General features: G+C 41.9%; 1 protein-coding gene and 1 long non-coding RNA gene across 3 annotated transcripts in view; one reads left to right on the forward strand and one right to left on the reverse strand.

The window, feature by feature from the left end:
- The window catches only part of LOC126406366 (cGMP-dependent protein kinase 1), a 146,452-nt gene that overhangs the window by 50,853 nt on the left and 77,202 nt on the right, over positions 1 to 18,397 (reverse strand). For both annotated transcript variants that reach the window (XM_050070576.1, XM_050070575.1), the window contains exon 4: positions 2,167 to 2,272. In XM_050070576.1, the coding sequence (XP_049926533.1) occupies positions 2,167 to 2,272 (106 nt within the window). The remainder of the gene's footprint in view (positions 1 to 2,166; positions 2,273 to 18,397) is intronic.
- Positions 1 to 18,397, forward strand: part of LOC126406369 (uncharacterized) — a 202,746-nt gene that overhangs the window by 43,974 nt on the left and 140,375 nt on the right. The gene's annotated exons all lie outside the window — the stretch shown is intronic.

Here is an 18,397-nt window from a genome sequence, read left to right on the forward strand (position 1 = left end):
GTCCGCTGCGGCAACAGGCTTGTACATGGGGCGCCTGCTCTACCACTAAGCCACCGACGCCCCGGAAACATATATTTTTAGTTGTATATGTTTTAAAGTCTCCCTTCATCGCAAAGGGTACTGTAGATACAGCAAAGGTTGAGGAGGCTTTGTTGTAAGTGACCTGCAAATGTCACAGACTGTTAAACTGTCAGGAAGATTATCCGCTCCAGAAATACAACAGCATTTGTCATTATGGTCAAATGCATAAAACAGTCTGTGTTTTGTTTCGTTAACTGGCGATATCATGCTTTCCTGTAGAAAATGACAGTCTACTGAGAGGCAAAGAAAGAAGTATGATATTGTTATACTGTTACAAAAACCAAAACTAGTTCTGATTATTTACCCTTAGATTGCCTAGATAATTGAACTAGATGGCACTCAGCTTGAGGTGCTCAATGGGCCAAATAAAGTACATTTCAAAAACTCAACAGCAATGGGTCTTTTCAGAAATCACCTTGTTGTGATAGGTTTTAGGAAGGAACTATTTTCCTTCTACCAAACTACACCCGTCAACCTAATCTCCACGCCAAGTGTTGGCGATATCAGCCGTAGAGATGTCTGCCTTCTCTCCATTATAATGGAACTAGATGGCACTCGGCTTGTGGTGCTCAAAGCGCCAGAGCACCAAAGTTCTACTCAACTACACCCGCCAACATCGCCATGCAAAAGGAAGCATGTACCTATTGCTAGCTCACCTAGCAACACTGAGCTAACTAACGTTACAGCCTAGCCTAGGGATACACCATTAGTATTTGCATCTCGCGCTGTCATGAGCCTCTCGTCCATGAGTAGATGCACGCTTCATTTTGCGCAGTGATACAGTTGGCGGGTGCAGCTCAGTAGAGTGAAAATAATTCCCAAATGAAACTGATTTGAACAGCCATCAGGAGTACTTTGGGGTTCAGTATGTTGCCATGGATACTTCGACATGTGGACTGGAATGAGCCGGGGATCGAATCGCCGATCATCCGATCAGTGAATGACCTGCTCTACCTCTGAGCCACTGCCACCTCCACAACAAGGTCTATGGATTATCTTTAGTGTCTGGATTAGACATTGCTGTTGAGTTTTTCCAAAAAATTTATTTTTCGGCGCTTCTAGCACCTCAAGCCAGGTGCCATCTAATTCCATTATACTGGAGAGAAGGCACACATCTCTATGGCAGATATCTTCAACCCACACCGAAACAATCCAGATTGATAAATACAAGTAAGATGAAAAATATGTTTTGATTTTGAGGTGAACTGTCCCTTTAAAGGTTACACAGCAGGAAGCATCCAAAAGGAGTCTATTCTGGAACAGTAAAATAGGTCGTTTTGAAAAGTATTGGCATACGACCTATTTTGTAGTTAAGGCATGAGGATGAGGGGAGCTGGTTTCCTGCCTGGCTTGAAACAACTCTGTCAAATACTGTCAGGGTCTGATCATGATCACAGTGATTCATGAGGCTTAGTTCAGTAAAAATGATCCTAGGCAGAGTGTGTGCTTTTTTTTTTTATGTGAGACCTTTAAACACACACGGCAGTGCATATATGAGAGACAGTGAGGAGACAATAGAGCAGCTTCTGATATCGGGCCCTGAAACAAAGTCATGAGAAGATGGAGCGGCGTATGAAATATAGGAAAGACGTGATATAATTTTCATAATTGACTTGATGAAGACCAAAGTGGATGACAGCAAAACAGGGAAGTCGAACAGAGATAGGGGACGAGAGAGATTTATACTGTAATTGCATCTCATGCATCTTGATCACTGCACACTGCTCTCCCTGTCTTTTGATGAGTCTTTCTTTTATCCTATACTCCATGCAGGCCTTTTAAGTGATAATAGGCTTCCGGTGGTTAGGGCGTAGGGCTCTCTGATTCAGACAGGGGTATTAAAAAAAGATGATACAGGTAGAAGGTATTTTTCCAGAGGGATGAATGACACTTAGTGACCCATCTGCAATTAATTTTGGGTTATATAATTTATTTGCCAAAAATGAGGAGTAAGGAATCTTCTGAGAAGCAGCTCACGCATATTCCCCTGAAATCATTTTGTTAATTCATTCATTGCATTTCGGATCAAAGCCCTATTCAGGGCCATTTCTCTGTCATTGTGGGACAATTTACAGGCTCCCTCACCTTTTCAGAAACTCCATGTATTCTGTGTGCTTGATGAGACCCGTCCTCATCATGATCGTCTGAAAACACTGTCGGTCGATGGCCCACAGCTTCACATTTGTTAGAGCTGGAAAAAAAAAAGAATGCACATAAGCAATGTCATGAAAGTCAGACTTCACCCTTAGGCAAACAGATTAATAAAACAGCATGTGCGCATTATACAGGCCCAACAGTTTGAAGCTTTATACATGCACAATATGGATAGCCTATAGTGAATATCATATGCACTTTAAAAGCATTTGATATTGAACTTGAGATGTGAGAAGAATCACAGTTGTGTCATGGCGTGAAGCATGGGTGGGTGAATTTAAACTAAAAAAAAACACTGAAATCGCAATTCAGAGAGTAGAGTGGAGAAATCTGTGGACCTTTACGTTTAGTTACTCTTTTGTTTGTAATAACCAACATCCAATATTGCTGCTGAACAGGCCTGCAAAGCAAACAGGAGGTATTCTGGGCAATTAGTCTTTATTCAGCGGTTGGAGATAATTGGTGTTTTTGGAATACCTTGCATGGATGGCTTGCTTCAAGTCACGCAACAGCATTTTAATTGGTTTAAGGTCAGGAGTCTGACTTGACTATGCTCAAGTTTGCTTCTCTTTTTCTTTATTAGACAAAGCCCTTGAGTCACTGATTGCTCTTTGTGTTAAGGACAATTATCAAAGTGTGTGAAAAAAGTTGTTAAGTTTCAAATCACAAACAGCTACTCCTGATATTCTTCTGTCCAATTTCCTGAAACAATTTGGAATTAGTCGTTCAACCAGTGATTACAATCTGCGCTAGCCCTGAGGCAACTCCGAACCATAAAACTCTCCACACATAGAGTCGATGGAAGTTAAGGAGGTTTTTTTAGTTTAAATATAGCATTTTCAGATTTATTGTTCCATTGAGCGTCCAGATAATGTGATGCAAACATTAAAAGAGCAGCAATACTTTGGAGAAAAGCAATTTCCTCTGAAGTTTCTTTCCATGGACAAATTTATCCATCCATCCATTTTCGTCCGCTTATCCGGGGCCAGGTCGCGGGGGCAGCAGGCCGAGCAAAGCATCCCAGACGTCCCTCTGGGCAGCAGGCCGAGCAAAGCATCCCAGACGTCCCTCTCCCCAGCAACACTTTCCAGCTCCTCCTGAGGGACCTTGAGGCGTTCCCAGGCCAGATGAGATATGTAATCCGTACAGCATGTTCTGGGTCTGCCCCGGGGCTTCCTACCAGTTTGATGTGCCTGGAACACCTCTAACAGGAGGCGCCAAGGAGGCATCCTGATCAGATGCCCGAACCACTTCAACTGACCCCTTTCGACGCAAAGGAGCAGTAGCTCTACTCTGAGCTCCCTCCAGATGTCTGAGCTCCTCACCCTATCTCTAAGGCTGAGCCCAGCCACTCCACGGAGGAAACTCATTTCAGCTGCTTATATCCACAATCTCATTCTTTCGGTCACTACCCAGAGCTCATGACCATAGGTGAGGGTTGGGACATAGATGGACCAGTCAATCAAAAGCTTTGCTCCCTCTTCACCATGACAAACTAATGTTAAGTGTTTTTCTTATTGTGGATAGATACATAGAATTTAAAGTTGTTTGATACCGAAACCAGTATCATAAATGCCTCAGATACTGCCTAAAATGCTGCATCTGGTTTCGGCGAGAACACAAATTTATGCACTGATCCAATACCATGTAATTTATGGATAAATTCTGAAGTAGTTTCACACCCCAATAAAACAGCAGCTTTCCCAGAAATCAAATATTTGCTGCTTTAAAACAGCAGCACAAACAACAAGTTGTGGCCACTGGCAACTACTGTTTAAGAGCGTTGAAGAAAATGTAACGTTCGTTGTAAGCAAAATGTCAGACTAGATAATAAAGAAAGTTCTATGGCATTCATTCTTGGTATTTATTTGTTCATGTTTTACAAAGGGTTTAACCTGAGCCATGCCATACATTGATAGCAATTATTTAACATCCATATAAGGGTTAGTAATATACAGTAGTATACATAACATAATGGCATTGGATCGGCACTCAGTATCAGCCAATATGCAAGTTAAGGCAAAGGAATCGGTATTGGGAGGGAAAAATGGTATTGGAACATCTCTAATTGAATGTAGTCAGTGCAAGCGATGCCTAAAATACGTTGCTGTTATGCCACATCTCCTTGACACCTTCTTGAATAATGTACAGTCCTCTTGAAGCAATCCTTGCAGAATACCCAGTCCTTCAAAGATCAGAAACGGTGCTCAATCTCTTCCATTTTTTCCCCATTTTTATGCCTGGCTGGTGATTGATGGAGGCCTGGATCTTTTGAAATTCCTTTTCTTGCCATTTTCAGTGTTTTGAGCTTCAACAGCTCTTTCTCTGAGGTGCTCTGTAGTCACTTTTGATCAGAATATGTTTCACCTCGACAGATCTCTGTTGCGAAGAGCCGACTGTGTTGGAGCCAGGCTATGTGGGTTTTCATTATCGCGATGGACCTCTAACCCACACCTGAATGACATTATATATCCACATTCATCCCCATTTTCTAGAAGAAATCGGGTCGCTGAGGCAGAAACTTTATAAGAAAACATGCCAGAACCCCATATTTCATCTTGCTGAGCCACACCATATGGTGACTTCCTGAATTCAGTGCTTTGCTAATAGCTGTTTATGGTAATTATTTCAAAATGACTTTAGGGTTTCTCCCAGTATCATTATCTTTTGCAAGAAATGCTCTCATCCCGACTTCATGACTTCAGTTGTGCAGTTTTACAGTAGACTGTGAGGAGTAATAAAAAGAAGATAGAGAAAATCTTCAGTCTGACCCCAAAACAAATCCGGAGATCCCCAAGGAAGGCTGTGGCCACAGGGACATGTATTAATATTAGAAGAAAATTCATCAGATAAGAGTCAGTCTACTTGGTATTTTGTCTGAGCGTGTGTGTGTCTGTTGCAAGAGCTTTTTATTCTATCTCATCCTCCCAGTGTGACACTTCTTCACAGAGTTAAAGATAAAATCCACTTTTGTTAATAACTGTGTGGTATTTATTGATCATGGGAAAATTATTTTTCGTTTGGTGTTCTCAGCAGTGAAGTCATAGTGCAGGCTTAGTTACAGAGCAGCACCCCTGCAGCTGATGGCCAATCAGTGTGTCATAGGCCTGGGCCTGCTGTTTAATGGGCATTCCCTGGTAGTGTGTATCTGAAACTACTACAGTTAATAAATGTGATGCCCAGTCACTTACACACAAAGCACACTGACTTTTGATTCTATCCTTTTAAGTACCGAGGTTTACCTCGTGAGAGTGAGGACATTTTTGTACAGAGAGGGGATTTCCATTCATCCACATCGTTACTACATGCTTAGAGCAATGGACATAGTTTAAAGAGTGTGAAAGTCTGCTCAGGGTGAGTGGGAGTGGAGGTGGAAGGTTCCAAGAAAACACTGGACTTCGATCCAGGAGACCAGTGTTTGAAACCAACCAACAACAACCTCGGCTGTGGCATTTGTGCCACTCAAATCCATTTGTTTTTTTTAGCGACACACCGCTGCTTTGACTCATGAGACCAGTGTTTGAAACCAACAAAAAACCAACAAACAATGATATTGGTTTGGCTTGTGTGCCACTCAAAGCTGGGTGAGTTTTTGTTAGCAATACACCAGTGCTTTTACCCAGGAGACCAGTGTTTGAAACCAACCAACAAGAGTATTGATTTTGGCGTTTGTGCCATTCAACGCTGGTTGATTTGTTTAGCGATACACCACTGCTTTGACCCAGAAGACCAGTGTCTGAAACACACCGACAACAACAACCTCGAAAGTGGCATTTTGCCACTCAAAGCCGGTTGTTTTGTTTAGTGACACAATACTGCTTTGACCCAGGAAACAAGCTTTCAAAACTAACCAACAAAAACCTTGGCTGTGGCATTTTTGTGCCACTCAAAGCTGGTTGGTATTTTAATGACACGCCACTGCTTTGACCCAGAAGACCGATGTTTGAAACACACCGACAACAACAACCTCGAAAGTGGCGTTTGTGCTACTCAAAGCCGGTTGTTTTTTTCAGTGACACAAAACTGCTTTGACCCAGGAGACAAGGGTTTAAAACCGACCAACGACAACCTCGGTTGCAGCATTTGTGCCACTCAGAGCTGGGTGTTGCTTAAGTTAAATTCAATATCTTTTCCTAATCATAACCAAGACGTTTTGTTGCCTAAACCAAACCATGGACACCATCTTACCGCCAACCTCTTGAAAAGACTTGAAGTACTGTCTGAGATAACACACACAAAAATGAACACCTGTGCTAGCACACAAACTCACATATTCCAGGTAATTATGGACATATAAGTGGGTGAACGCACCCCTGCAGACACCACAATCTTTCTCTGCAGACCAAGAGTTTGGCAGCACTTTAAAATAGGGCCAAACCACAGGAGAAATGCCCTCATTACGCAGCCTGACGCTGTTTTTAGTTACAGACACTTTCTTGGAGTGGGAACCCCAAAACACACAGCAGGACGTAGGAATGTATACAGACACAGATGTGTGGATACACAGATATGCAGACATCCTGTACAGACACACACAGATATCTGATACACACGAGGATGTCGTAGATAGATGCACACATGCTGCACATATACATAGGCACGCACAAATGAACAGTAATCAGTCATTTGAAGTAAAAATGTAAATCTATACATTGTGGATTGGAACACTGATAGCAGACAAACATGTTCACAATATTTTATTTTTTCTCCTTTTTCAAGCTTTCCGAGGGCACTTTTTCAAAGAAATAACACCATATCTGAATCTCGTTATGTCTTACTTAATCGGAAAGGTTACTGCTGTAGTAGTGATGTGGACAAATTACTCCGAGGCAGACTGAGAGCCTAACAAACCCAGTATGTGGAGATAGGTCCAGAGAGAAATTATTAGAGTAGCCTTCTAATTTGACCCCAGAGCAACATGAGTGGGAGGTTAGACGTCACTATGCTGTGTGCAATGGAGTGTTGTGGCGTGTGGGAGTGTGGGGCACTGGGAAATAAGATATGTAGGGAGCCTGCAGCGCACCGCAGTAGGTAAACGTATTATTCGGAGCCTTGTCTAAATTGCGGTGAGACTCAGGGAGCTAGTTATCCTGTGAGTTCGCAGATGAATGTCTTAATGCTCATGGGTTGCCGACCATTAGCTTCACAGCTTTGTGGATCCACATAACACCCCAGGCAGTGCTGGAGAGATGCAAGGATGTTGTCTGTGAAAGGTTTTGAGGAATTGGGCAGTGTGTTGCTCCAGTGGGATGATAATTGGGGCTCTAACAGTTATGCAATGGACTGTACATGCAAGTGTATAATGTATATAGAGGGGGTAGACAAAAAAACAAGAACACATTAATGTAATGCAATTAAATGCAATCCAATAGAGGTCTGACAATAAGTACGACCTTTGGGAAAATGTGTATGGAGCATGAGTAAAGGCCAGTTGCTCCAGATTGTGTTGTACTGGTGTTGCACCATGTTGTAATTTATATGCTTTCGTCATGCCCTCTTCACATAATGAATATTGTGTTCTAGTCTTAAGTGGGATTTATACTTGTGCCTCAGATCCATACAGAGCCTAAGCTGTAGCCTACGGATAAATCACACACAAGACTGTGGAGGCTTTATTGTCTTCACAATTTGTTGTTTCTTATCTGTGAAATTCAAGTAAATAAGAGCTTTGTTTCAACTTAGGGAACTGGTTTAACCTTACAAAAACAGAGACAGGAGGTTTGCATCGCTGCAACATGTAGCTAGTTACATTTCTAGGGAGATGCTATGCTAGGCTATGATGAAGGGTTCAGCGTAGGCTCTCTGTCAACGCAGAGCCTTGAACTTCGAAGCAGAAGTGTAAATCCTGCATTAAGGCCCTGACACATTAAACCAACAGTTGGTCATCGGTCAGTGTTGGGCTGTCCGTGAGCATCTGTTGCCCTAGTTCTCGCAGCGTGTCCGGCCTTTTGGCGCTATTCAGCTCTTGTCAGCTTTATTTCGGCTAACTCAGGCATGTTGAATTTGCGTCGTAGATGGTAGAGTCTGTCGGTGAATGAAATCTCTAACCGGCAATTCAGCTCAGCGCACCAGAAGAGAAACAGAAGCGAAGAAAGCAAATAAATGGCTAAAGTCAAAGGGCCGCTAGATTGAAACAAACTTGTTATATGGGTTAAACAATGTTTTAGCCCTTTAGCAGAAATGTATGTTGTTTGTGTTATTGTTTGCTAGCACATCCTTTGTCCTTTCAACATCGGGTTGTGTTGTTAATGTGCTAACTGGATAACTAGCGTCCTTACAGCCTTGTAGTAGTAGAATGACGAATACAGACTACCGCCACCTGCAGGCATGAAGAGGTTTTCTCAGGCAGGCACTGAACATGCAAGCTAGTTAGCTGTTGGCTGTAGATTTTGCAGTGCAAAGTGCAACTTTTTGGTCGAGACACATGAGATATGAGGCAACACAGCAGTCAGCCTTCTTTGATGTCAGTCTTTGGTGTGTCGGGGCCTTAGGTTGGTGAATCTTATATTAAGCATTTGTCAAATTTAGTCGTATCAGTTTTAGTTTCACAGAAGATATGGTGGCAAAAACTTTAACTTACATTTATGCATCCAGTCTCTTTCCAGAAACAGACTGAGTTGAGGAGCGTTAAGGTATTTTGTGCGTGTCAGTTGATGCTTGTAGCACATATGCTGTAATCAAGACAGAGGTAGTTTTGATTCAGTTGCCTGGATGTGCCAATTTGGGGAGCAAATGTGATAAAATTGCTGCTTTTGTGAAAAATGTACTCCCATTGACGCTGCCAAAGTGGCCTCTTGACGTACATCAACCCGCCGGTGTGTGGGCTTAGTGGGTGCAGGTGCTTTGATGCATTTAATATGCAGCAGATGTGTGTTTCGCTTTATTGTTTATGGCACCTAAAATCACATTATGATAGTTCCTTTTAACAATGACTGCTTTTTATGTGTGCATGTGAAGTGTGTAATTGACATGAATTTATAAATTTTGCTCCCTTGATTAAAATCACTGTGACCTTAATACACACCCTGCCAACTACTGTTTAACACCTATTTTCTCTTTGCCCCTGAAAGCTCCTCTAACTTGAATGTAATCCCACCTCAGACAGAGTAAAGGATGGCTATTCATAGCCACACTGCCCACAGCCGAGCGTGTCATCATTATCATGTGCTCATGCTCCTCCTTTCCTTCCCTCCCCTTGGAGCAGTGATTCTCATCCCTCGTACTTTAGTTTCTCCCAATTATTTGCAACAATAGATCGATAGTGTTGATTGTTAATGATGCAAAAACTGGACAACCATCTGCTTTGACATGTCAGGCCCCAAAAGAGAAGATCTGTGTATACGACTGAGGAACACTGACAGATAATATACATATGAATGTCGCCACATGATAGAGTGCAGGGCAAGGCATCACTCATTCATTTGGCTCAGTCATAATCATTGTAACTGAATTTCAGCCTGGGGCGTTATGCAAATGCTCCACGTGTGTTTGTTCTTGTAATCTAATTTTGGCTCATTAAATGCTATAAATATAGGATGAGTGAAACATCATTTCTTCTCTGTATTCTGCTCATGACAGTTGACATGCGGAGAGCGTGGGGGCTTGGAAACATCACAACTTTGTTTGTTTCTGTGACTGTAATCTTGATTTTTGTTGAGAGTGCCATATGTTTTAATGGGGTTTTAAAATGCCTCAAAACAGTGTACGTCTGGCCCGCGATGATTCAGCTGAAGTATAAAGCATCTGCCATTTGCACTGCAGAAAATCTACATTCCTTTCCAAAATTACCACAGGGCCACATGAAAGTGGTACTTAAATAAAGATTAGAGCAGAGTTTAAGGCAGTGGAGTGTGCAGGCAAACTTGTGCACTCTGACGACAAGAAATATATTTGTTAGGAGCATAGTATTAACACAGAGTCATAGACTGCTCAGCGTACATCACTGTGTGTACATTATTAGACAGAATATAAGCTCTACAATAAGATCCCCCTCTCTCCACATTCATCTGCCTGATTGATGGAGGGAAATCTGCGTTTATTATCTGCCTACTGCCGTGTCTGCATACATTTTCTAGAAGAGAAAAAGAACCCTGCTATAATAAGACCATGACAGACCATGATGTGTGTTTTGACACAATGCGGTATGCTGTTCACAGCAAAGCCTTAAGTTATGATTTCTGTTCATCCTCCTCTCCCACTTTTAAGCAGCCCCGTCGCCAGAAAAAATGTTGTTATTGTGCATTTTTCCAAACTGAATACATTACATTTGCAAGTTTTATACGCATCATATCAGTGTTTCTAAAGTGACATAGTATTTGAGCTGACTTTGCCATCAGGAGGTGGAGGGGGCTGTGGATGCAAGTCACCTAGGAGAGACGCTTGCCAGGCTGCAGACTAGGGGTGTGCCATATCATGTCATTCACGATAATAACTTTTAATGTGATATGAAAAATTGAAATTCATATAGTGGTACTCGCAATATTTCGACTTGTTGACATATTGACGTCATACTGTTACCCACGGTAACAACACGCATGGCTGAAAGCAACAGTATTTCAGACTCTGTAGTGGTTCCAAAAAGAGGAGCAGCTTCAGTAGTGTGGAATAAACCCTGGCGTCCTGAATGTTTTATGAACAGCCCCGGACTTCTCAGACTCTTTTAGCGAGATACTGCTCAGAGGGAACTCATTCAGCGGCTCCTCTGACAGCAGCACAGTGTCTCCTTCTCCTCTCTCAAGTAAGAAGGAAATCAGCTGCTGATTCATATATATAGATCCCAGGGTAAATTTTTTTGTATTAGGGAGCTGTTTAAATGTGTAATTTGTGGTAGATTCTATTTCGTTGATCTATTAATATTGTATACAGAATCTGAATCTCACTCAGAGTTACTGTTGTTGTTCACAAATTAAAGAAATGAGATCATTTTTGTTAAGTTTTTACAGAATATTTTAAGGCAGGCTGCTAGGTTGACATGTAAAACTATATCACTTATTAACTAATTTGTCATATTGTCAAGAATATCGTTATCGCAAAAAATTGTCTGAAATATTGTGATATTATTTTAGGGACAGGCCCACCCCTACTGTTTCCAGTGGCTTAAGGCTCCAAAGGGTCTCTTGTAACAATCTGCGGGTGGTTTTTCAGCACTTTTTTAGGCTTCAAATATTGGTGTTTTGTAGAGACTTGTCGGCGGGGATAGTGCCACAATAGTGGTTGTTGACATCACTGCTATTCCTGCCAGGATTGTGCCCCCAAAACCGGGTATTTTAAGCAAAAATGATCCTCTCCTAACCATAAACAAGTGTTTTTTGTGCCTCAACCTAACCACACATACCACAGCGCCATCCACTTGGCTACACAATAACATGCAAATGTAACGTATCTGTGGTTCAGAAATAAACAATGCCAAAACATCAACTGTCACAGGGCAAAGAACAGCCCAGTTGCCAGAAGAAAATTTTGGTATTGTGCACTTCTGCGCATGATGGATACATTACATTTGTATGTTTCATATGAATCATATCAATGTTTCAAAAGCAAGGTAATTCTGATTATATGTGTATGAGCTGACTTTGTCATTGTAAGGTGGAGAGGATGGGGAATGGTGTGACTCTTAGGCGAGACAGCTGCAGACCACTGTTCCAGACCAACAAACCAGACACTGGCAGAAATTCAAGCCTTGATTGTGCCACAAAAACTGGAAATTTTAAGCTACAACATGATCTTTTTCCATATCCAGGGGATTTTGTGCCGCATAAAGCAACATAACCACATGTTAACCAGAGCGTGACATGAAGAAACATAAAGTTTCAACATATTCGCTACATAATAAATGTCACATATCTGTGGTTTGCAGAAACACACAATGCCAACATTTAATCTGGCAATTTGGTTGCAAAGAAATTATGTTGGAAAACCCTGGAAATATTAATCAACGTGTGTCGTTGGTGCCATGTTGGTTATTAGGACCTGCTCAACTGTGAATTATCTTTTTAGCACTTGTAGATGATTAACCTGGGGTTACACAGCTCTGAGAAAAGGAGCAGTGTCTCCGAACTAATTAGCGGGAGCACCCACCATAAGAATTCTCACCCTGGAATATTGTTTTAATGTTTGGGTTTGAGGGCATTTGGATTGGTTTTCACCATCACTCTAAAAACTTTTCTCACTGTCAGATCTGTGATTTGCATCATCCTGCAACTTAATTTCTGCCATTAACATTTTCTCCTCTTTCCTTTCGTGTAATGTCTAAGAAAATGAGGAAATCAACCATCCTCTTCTCACCGACTCTGAGACACACACACACACACACACAGACAGAGTCACATAGACACTAAAATCACATAGTTACGTGAGGTCTACTCCTTCGAGGCCTTCCCCATGTCTTGTTTTGGAAGGCGTTAAGAGAGCGATGCTGTCAGGGCTGCAGGGTGGAAGAGTGTAATCTCCTTTCCCCCTAAGTCATTAATAATATCAGCCAAGTCTGATTGCATCTGGATGAGCTCTTTAGAGCGTGAGAAAGCAGGACAGGTCATTTACGCCAGACAGTGTCACGCAGCCCAAAGAAAAAAGAAAACATTAGAGGGATTCTCTTCATAATTGTGGATCTAATTACTATTATTATTGAGGCCTTAGGGAACATAGGACAGTGAGGGAAATACAGATACACTGATCCAAGTGACTTACGCTGGGGATACTCTGTTAGTACATATCCACATAGTACACTGTGTACTAAATGTACTTACTTGCATAATGCCTGAATCTCTACAGGATGGTGTCTCTAATCAAACACAGCTGTTGTGCACTTACAGGATATGACAACATTCTTTTTCTTCTTCTTTTTAATGACAGACTGCAACTGGATGGAGCATTACAGCTAACATTAGAACACAAATGTCACCTGCCAAATTATCTGCCAGCTTGCCAGTTGCTTATTCACTGGAGCGACTGCAACTGCTGCAGCTTCCTCAGCCACCATTTTCACAAGTTTGGTGGTCCCCCCCCTTCCACTATGTGGCCAAGATGTCAACCATTGCTGTGAAAGCACCATCAAGGTACTTGTACCACCAAGCAATATGGTACGGTTCGGTACGCTTTTTTTCCCGTTTCCACTGTAAAAAGTTGTGGATGGTACCAATGGAACCGTTCCATACTATTCCCATTTTTGGTCCCCCCTCTGTTGAGGTACCTAGCACACAGATCTGGTACTAAAAGGTGGAGCTGTGAACACTGCAGTCTGTTGATTGGTCAATAGCGGACGGTCACTCTGCTCAGGGCTGAGCTGTGGCTGGTTTTGAGGCTCATGTAACCACTGTTCATACTGTGGGAAGTTTCATTAGTAGACTGTAACTATAAGATTAAAAGATGTTTTGCTGCCTCTTGCAGCAGCTGCAGTCTGAGACATAGAGCTTAATTCACTGGGCTGACTGCCGGCGACTCTTAAGGTGGAACATTTACTTCGTGAACGATGTTGACGACGTGAATCCATCAACACACTTTAAATCGCTGTGACAACTTTGAGCATTACCTTAGTTTTGATATGACATACACTTTTAGTAATGAGTGGATCTTCAAGTGTTTATATATGTCAATTTCGACCAGGTTATGTGAACTGCATATAAAATAGCACCGCAAAGCGTTGTTGCAGTGGGCTCCGGCAACACTAAACCCCCGAGCTTGCCTGAGAAGGACTAAATGCAAGGTGCAGACTGATAAAAGAGGAAATACAGTGAGTACTGGACGGAGCAGTGAGTGAGAACAACCCCACCCACATGAAAGAGTACTGTTTGCAGTGGAAACGCTAGGGTCTAGGTACCATGTCTGAGGGTTACTTTTGGTTCCAAAAGGTACCATACCGAAAGTGTTTGGTGGAAACGGGGTTACAGGGCCTTTCTAAAACCGAACCCTACCCACTCCCACCCTGTCTTGGAGTGTCACTACGTTTGTAGTCACGTTCACAGCTGAATGAAGCTCCCTACATCGAGACACAACACACAGTGGCAAGTTTCGGGACAAACTTCCCTCTCTGCGGCAGAAAAAGGAACTGTTGTTATATATGGTAACCATGGAGAAAGTGAAATTACTCCCATTTTATGTTCCTCATATGTATCTGTATCACATTTATTTAATTTGTGCTGCTGAGAGTCACTGGTGATATTTCTTGTCTTTAACTTTTGCAAACATCCTCTCATTTTTCACTCTGATGTTTTGCTTATTTTTAAAGTAGTTCCTGTTACACTTTACCATAAAATAAACACGGCTACCATTTTATAGAGACTAGAGAGGTGTATATTTGATCCTGAATACAATGCAGCATTTGATATGTTAACATTTGTATGACAATATTAAATGTCTATCTTAATTTGGGAAGGTTGATGTGTGTTAGAATGTCTATCTTAATTTGGGAAGGTTGATGTGTGTTAGGGTCGTCATGCGGAACTTAGTTGTAGGGGCTTTTATAACCCACTTCCTTTCCTCACTAGTTGGTTTGGGATGGAACTTAATGTGGCTGGCACTCCATGTTAACACGGAAACAAAGTGCAGGTGGATAGGGAGCATGTGTAGGGGATGGTAAAGGCCTATTGTGTACTGCACTTTTTCACCTTAAAATGGAAAGTGTAAATATTGAAGAACACATATTGAAATGCAGCGTACGATTCCTGCACCTTTTGATTGACATGATTTGTTGTTACCTGGAGCATTGCGTGTCCTAAGTGAGGGTGCCAGCGTGTGCTACTATCACAGCTTTCACATCTCAGTGAATTCCAGCATAGAAAAAAGGCTGGCTTAATCAGATGCACTCTCCAGCTGCCAGATCTGCCAATGTTCGGCCCATGTGGGAGACAGGACTCCATGGACTTGGAGCAGCAGCTGCTTGAGAAATATTGAGCTGAACATCATGCCACCCGCCATCCACCCACCATGCTCACCCACGCTATGCTGTTCAGAGCACGGAGGACAACCCATCTCTTGTTACTGGGGAATAATAGATTTCATTGCGGTTATATTTGGTTTTTCTATTTCAGTGGTATATAAAGACTTTAATATAAAAACCATCTATGTTCAACATTGTCCACTATAAAAATGAAAAGACACCTAGACGTGTGGGAGTCATAATATTTAAATGCATAAATCTAACACTAAGCAAAGACGGCTTGTTAAATTTCAGTCGGAAACTTCCTGTCAGAGGCTGATTGAATAGCAGTATTCTTAAAAGCGTGCTTTTCGCTTTCTCTGCCTCAGGGAAGATAAAAACAACATTTACCACTCATCTCTGTAACATTAACAAACCTCACTCACGACCTTTACTCATCAATTATGGCCGATCTTGTTTGGAAGTTCATCATAAACATGCACACATTTAGAAAACTGGAGTTTGGTCAGATTAAATAAGTGTCCCATTATTCCAAAAGGAGAGCGGAGTTAGCAAAGTCTGCTCTGTGATTGCAGATTTGCTTACATGACTCATATTCTGGAGCAAACAAGTAAACACTGTCAATCTTATGAATAAGAAGCACTATTATTTAAAAGTCAAATTAAGCTGACCTCGTCATACTCTCTGATAGCATCTACCAAAGTCATTCAAAGAGCAGCGTCTCTTAGAGGGATGTGTTAGTTGTCGTGACAATGTCACCCGCCATGACTGATCGTCCACAAAGATCATTTGCATGCGCCATTAGCTAAAGCTATTTTAAAAACAGTGTTGTCACTTGAAGTTCTCACTTAAAGGGACAGTTCAACCCAAAACCAAAAGTACACATTTTAACTTTTACTTGTAGTGCTATTTATCAGTCTAGATTGTTTTGGTGTGAGTTGCAGAGTGTTGGAGATATCGTTCATAGAGATGTCTGCCTTCTCTTGAATACTATGGAACTAAATGCTTCCTTCTGCACTGTGATACGATCGGCCGGATGAAGTTTGTTAGAAAAAAAATAGTTCCAGGGTGACCTCTAGGGGCGGCTGTGGCTCAGAGGTAGAGCGGGTTGTCCACCAATCAGAGGATCAGCGCTTCAATCCCAGAGTCCTCCAGTCTGCATGTCGAAGTATCCTTGTGCAAGATACTGAACCCCAAATTGCTGCTTCCATTGGTGTGTGAGTATGTTAAAAACTGAGCAGTACATGGCACCCCGATGGTAGCCAGTGTATGAATGTGTGTGATTGGGTGAATGTGACTCGTAGTGTAAAAAGTGCTTCGAGTGGTTGGATGACTAGAAAGGCGCTATACAAATGCAGGTCCATTTACCATCTACCATTACTCTAGCTCCCCTGGTAGAGCAGTAATTCCCAATTGTTGGGTGGCGGTCCAAAAGTGAGTCATGGGCCCATTCTGAATGGACCGCTAGTGACTCGCAATCGTGTCAAGTTTGGGGGGAAAAAAACACACTTTATTTTTATGTGCAGTACATTTCCAGTACAGAGCTTTTGTTTTGAAGTGCTCTTTCCTGCTGTAGAGTGAGTGACTAATGGACAGCCACTTGACAGAGACAGCAAACAAGCTCAACGATATGGCCAAACACAATTACAACATTGAATGTAATAAACTGTGGGACCTTGAATTAATGACTCAGGAGAAAGCTGGACCCTACGGCTGGAACAGTTGGGAACCACTGTTGTAGGGTGAATCCTTGCAGTGTCCAGGTTTGATTCCATACCTGTGGCCCCTTCTCTGCATGTCAACCCCCTCCTCTCTGTCCCCTTTCCTGTCAGTCTCCAGCTGTCCGACGATAAAGGCAAAAATCCCAAAAATAAAATAGTTCCTACCTGAGCTAACTGCTCACAACAAGGTCTGTGGATTATCTTGAGTAAACAGGTCACGATGTCTGGGAAGAGACATTGCTGTTGAGTTTTTTTAAGGTATTTTTTTAAGTGCTTTGAGCACCACAAGCCAAGTGCTATTTCATTCCATTATATTCCGAGAGAAGGCAGACATCTCCACGGCCAATCTCCAACATTCGGGAACTCACACCCAAACAGCAGCCTTCAGGGCTGAAAAATGAAGCCAACACAGAAGTTGTTGTTGCCAGTTTGAATGGCCACTTGAGGTTGGCTCCAGAGCCAGTTAGTCCCCATAGACCCCCATGTTAAAGTGGTTTACAGCCTGGTACAAAAAACAGTTTTGGTCTCTATAGCTTATTTCCCTCTTTATGACAACTGTACGGGGTTAACTCACCCATTTACATTTTATTAAGGCTGGCCACTTTGAGTGACAGACTTTCTGTCGATGGTGTTCTTGGCTTCTCACTCAGATCCACCTCTTGCTCCTCCACAGCACTGGCTTCTCGCCCAAGCATGGTCACCTCTGGCTCCAAAAAACAAAGATGGCAACAACCAAAATGCCATACTCAGGGCTTCAAAAGTCCAAAAATCCATGGGTGGCATCACAGTGGCTACATTGTTTTTACAGTCTATGCTCACACCAAAACAATCTAGATTAATAAACAGCACCACAAATAAGAGATAAAATATATTTGTCCTCTCCATTGGCTGCCAATTTTTTCAACATTCAGATTTTCATTCGTCATCGTTGTAGGCCGAAAGTGATAATTGCATTCTACAACTGTAAAAATGTGTCGCCTATACATCAGATTGAATAATGTTTCAACAGGTCATCAGCTGAATAATGTATCATACATCTTGGTCCCGGAGCTGGGGCCTTTTCCTCTAAATCTTGCTGAACTTTAGCAGCAGTGGCGAGCCTGGAGTCTCCAAAAAAGGAAAAGTCTTGGGGGAAAGCAAGGGATTAAATAGTGTGTGGACAGATTTATTTGCTGTCACCACCACTAAATAATTATAAATAGCCCACTGTAGTGTAGCCACCATGTAGTAAATCATATTAATGACTGCTTATTTAGACCTCTTCATAATATTGATGGACTAAATTAGACTTAAGAGGCTGTTACCTTTATTCAAATATGTTTAGCGACTCCTGACAGATTTTTTTTCTTTTTTTGGACAATAATGGCTCTTTTAATAGTAAAGGTTGCTTTAAGGTGTCAAATATAGATTTAAACAAAGCATAGGGGGGGTCTGTGCTCAACAGAGAATACAGTTTATTTGGAATATATAAAGGAAGTAAGGAGAGCACGGTACATCTGTGGGAATATGTTTTACAGTACAAAGAGAAGTGCAATCCAATCTTATGACTCATGATTAATGGACTTAA

The sequence above is a fragment of the Epinephelus moara genome, chromosome 19 (genome assembly GCF_006386435.1).
Source record: "Epinephelus moara isolate mb chromosome 19, YSFRI_EMoa_1.0, whole genome shotgun sequence".
NCBI lineage: Eukaryota > Metazoa > Chordata > Actinopteri > Perciformes > Serranidae > Epinephelus > Epinephelus moara.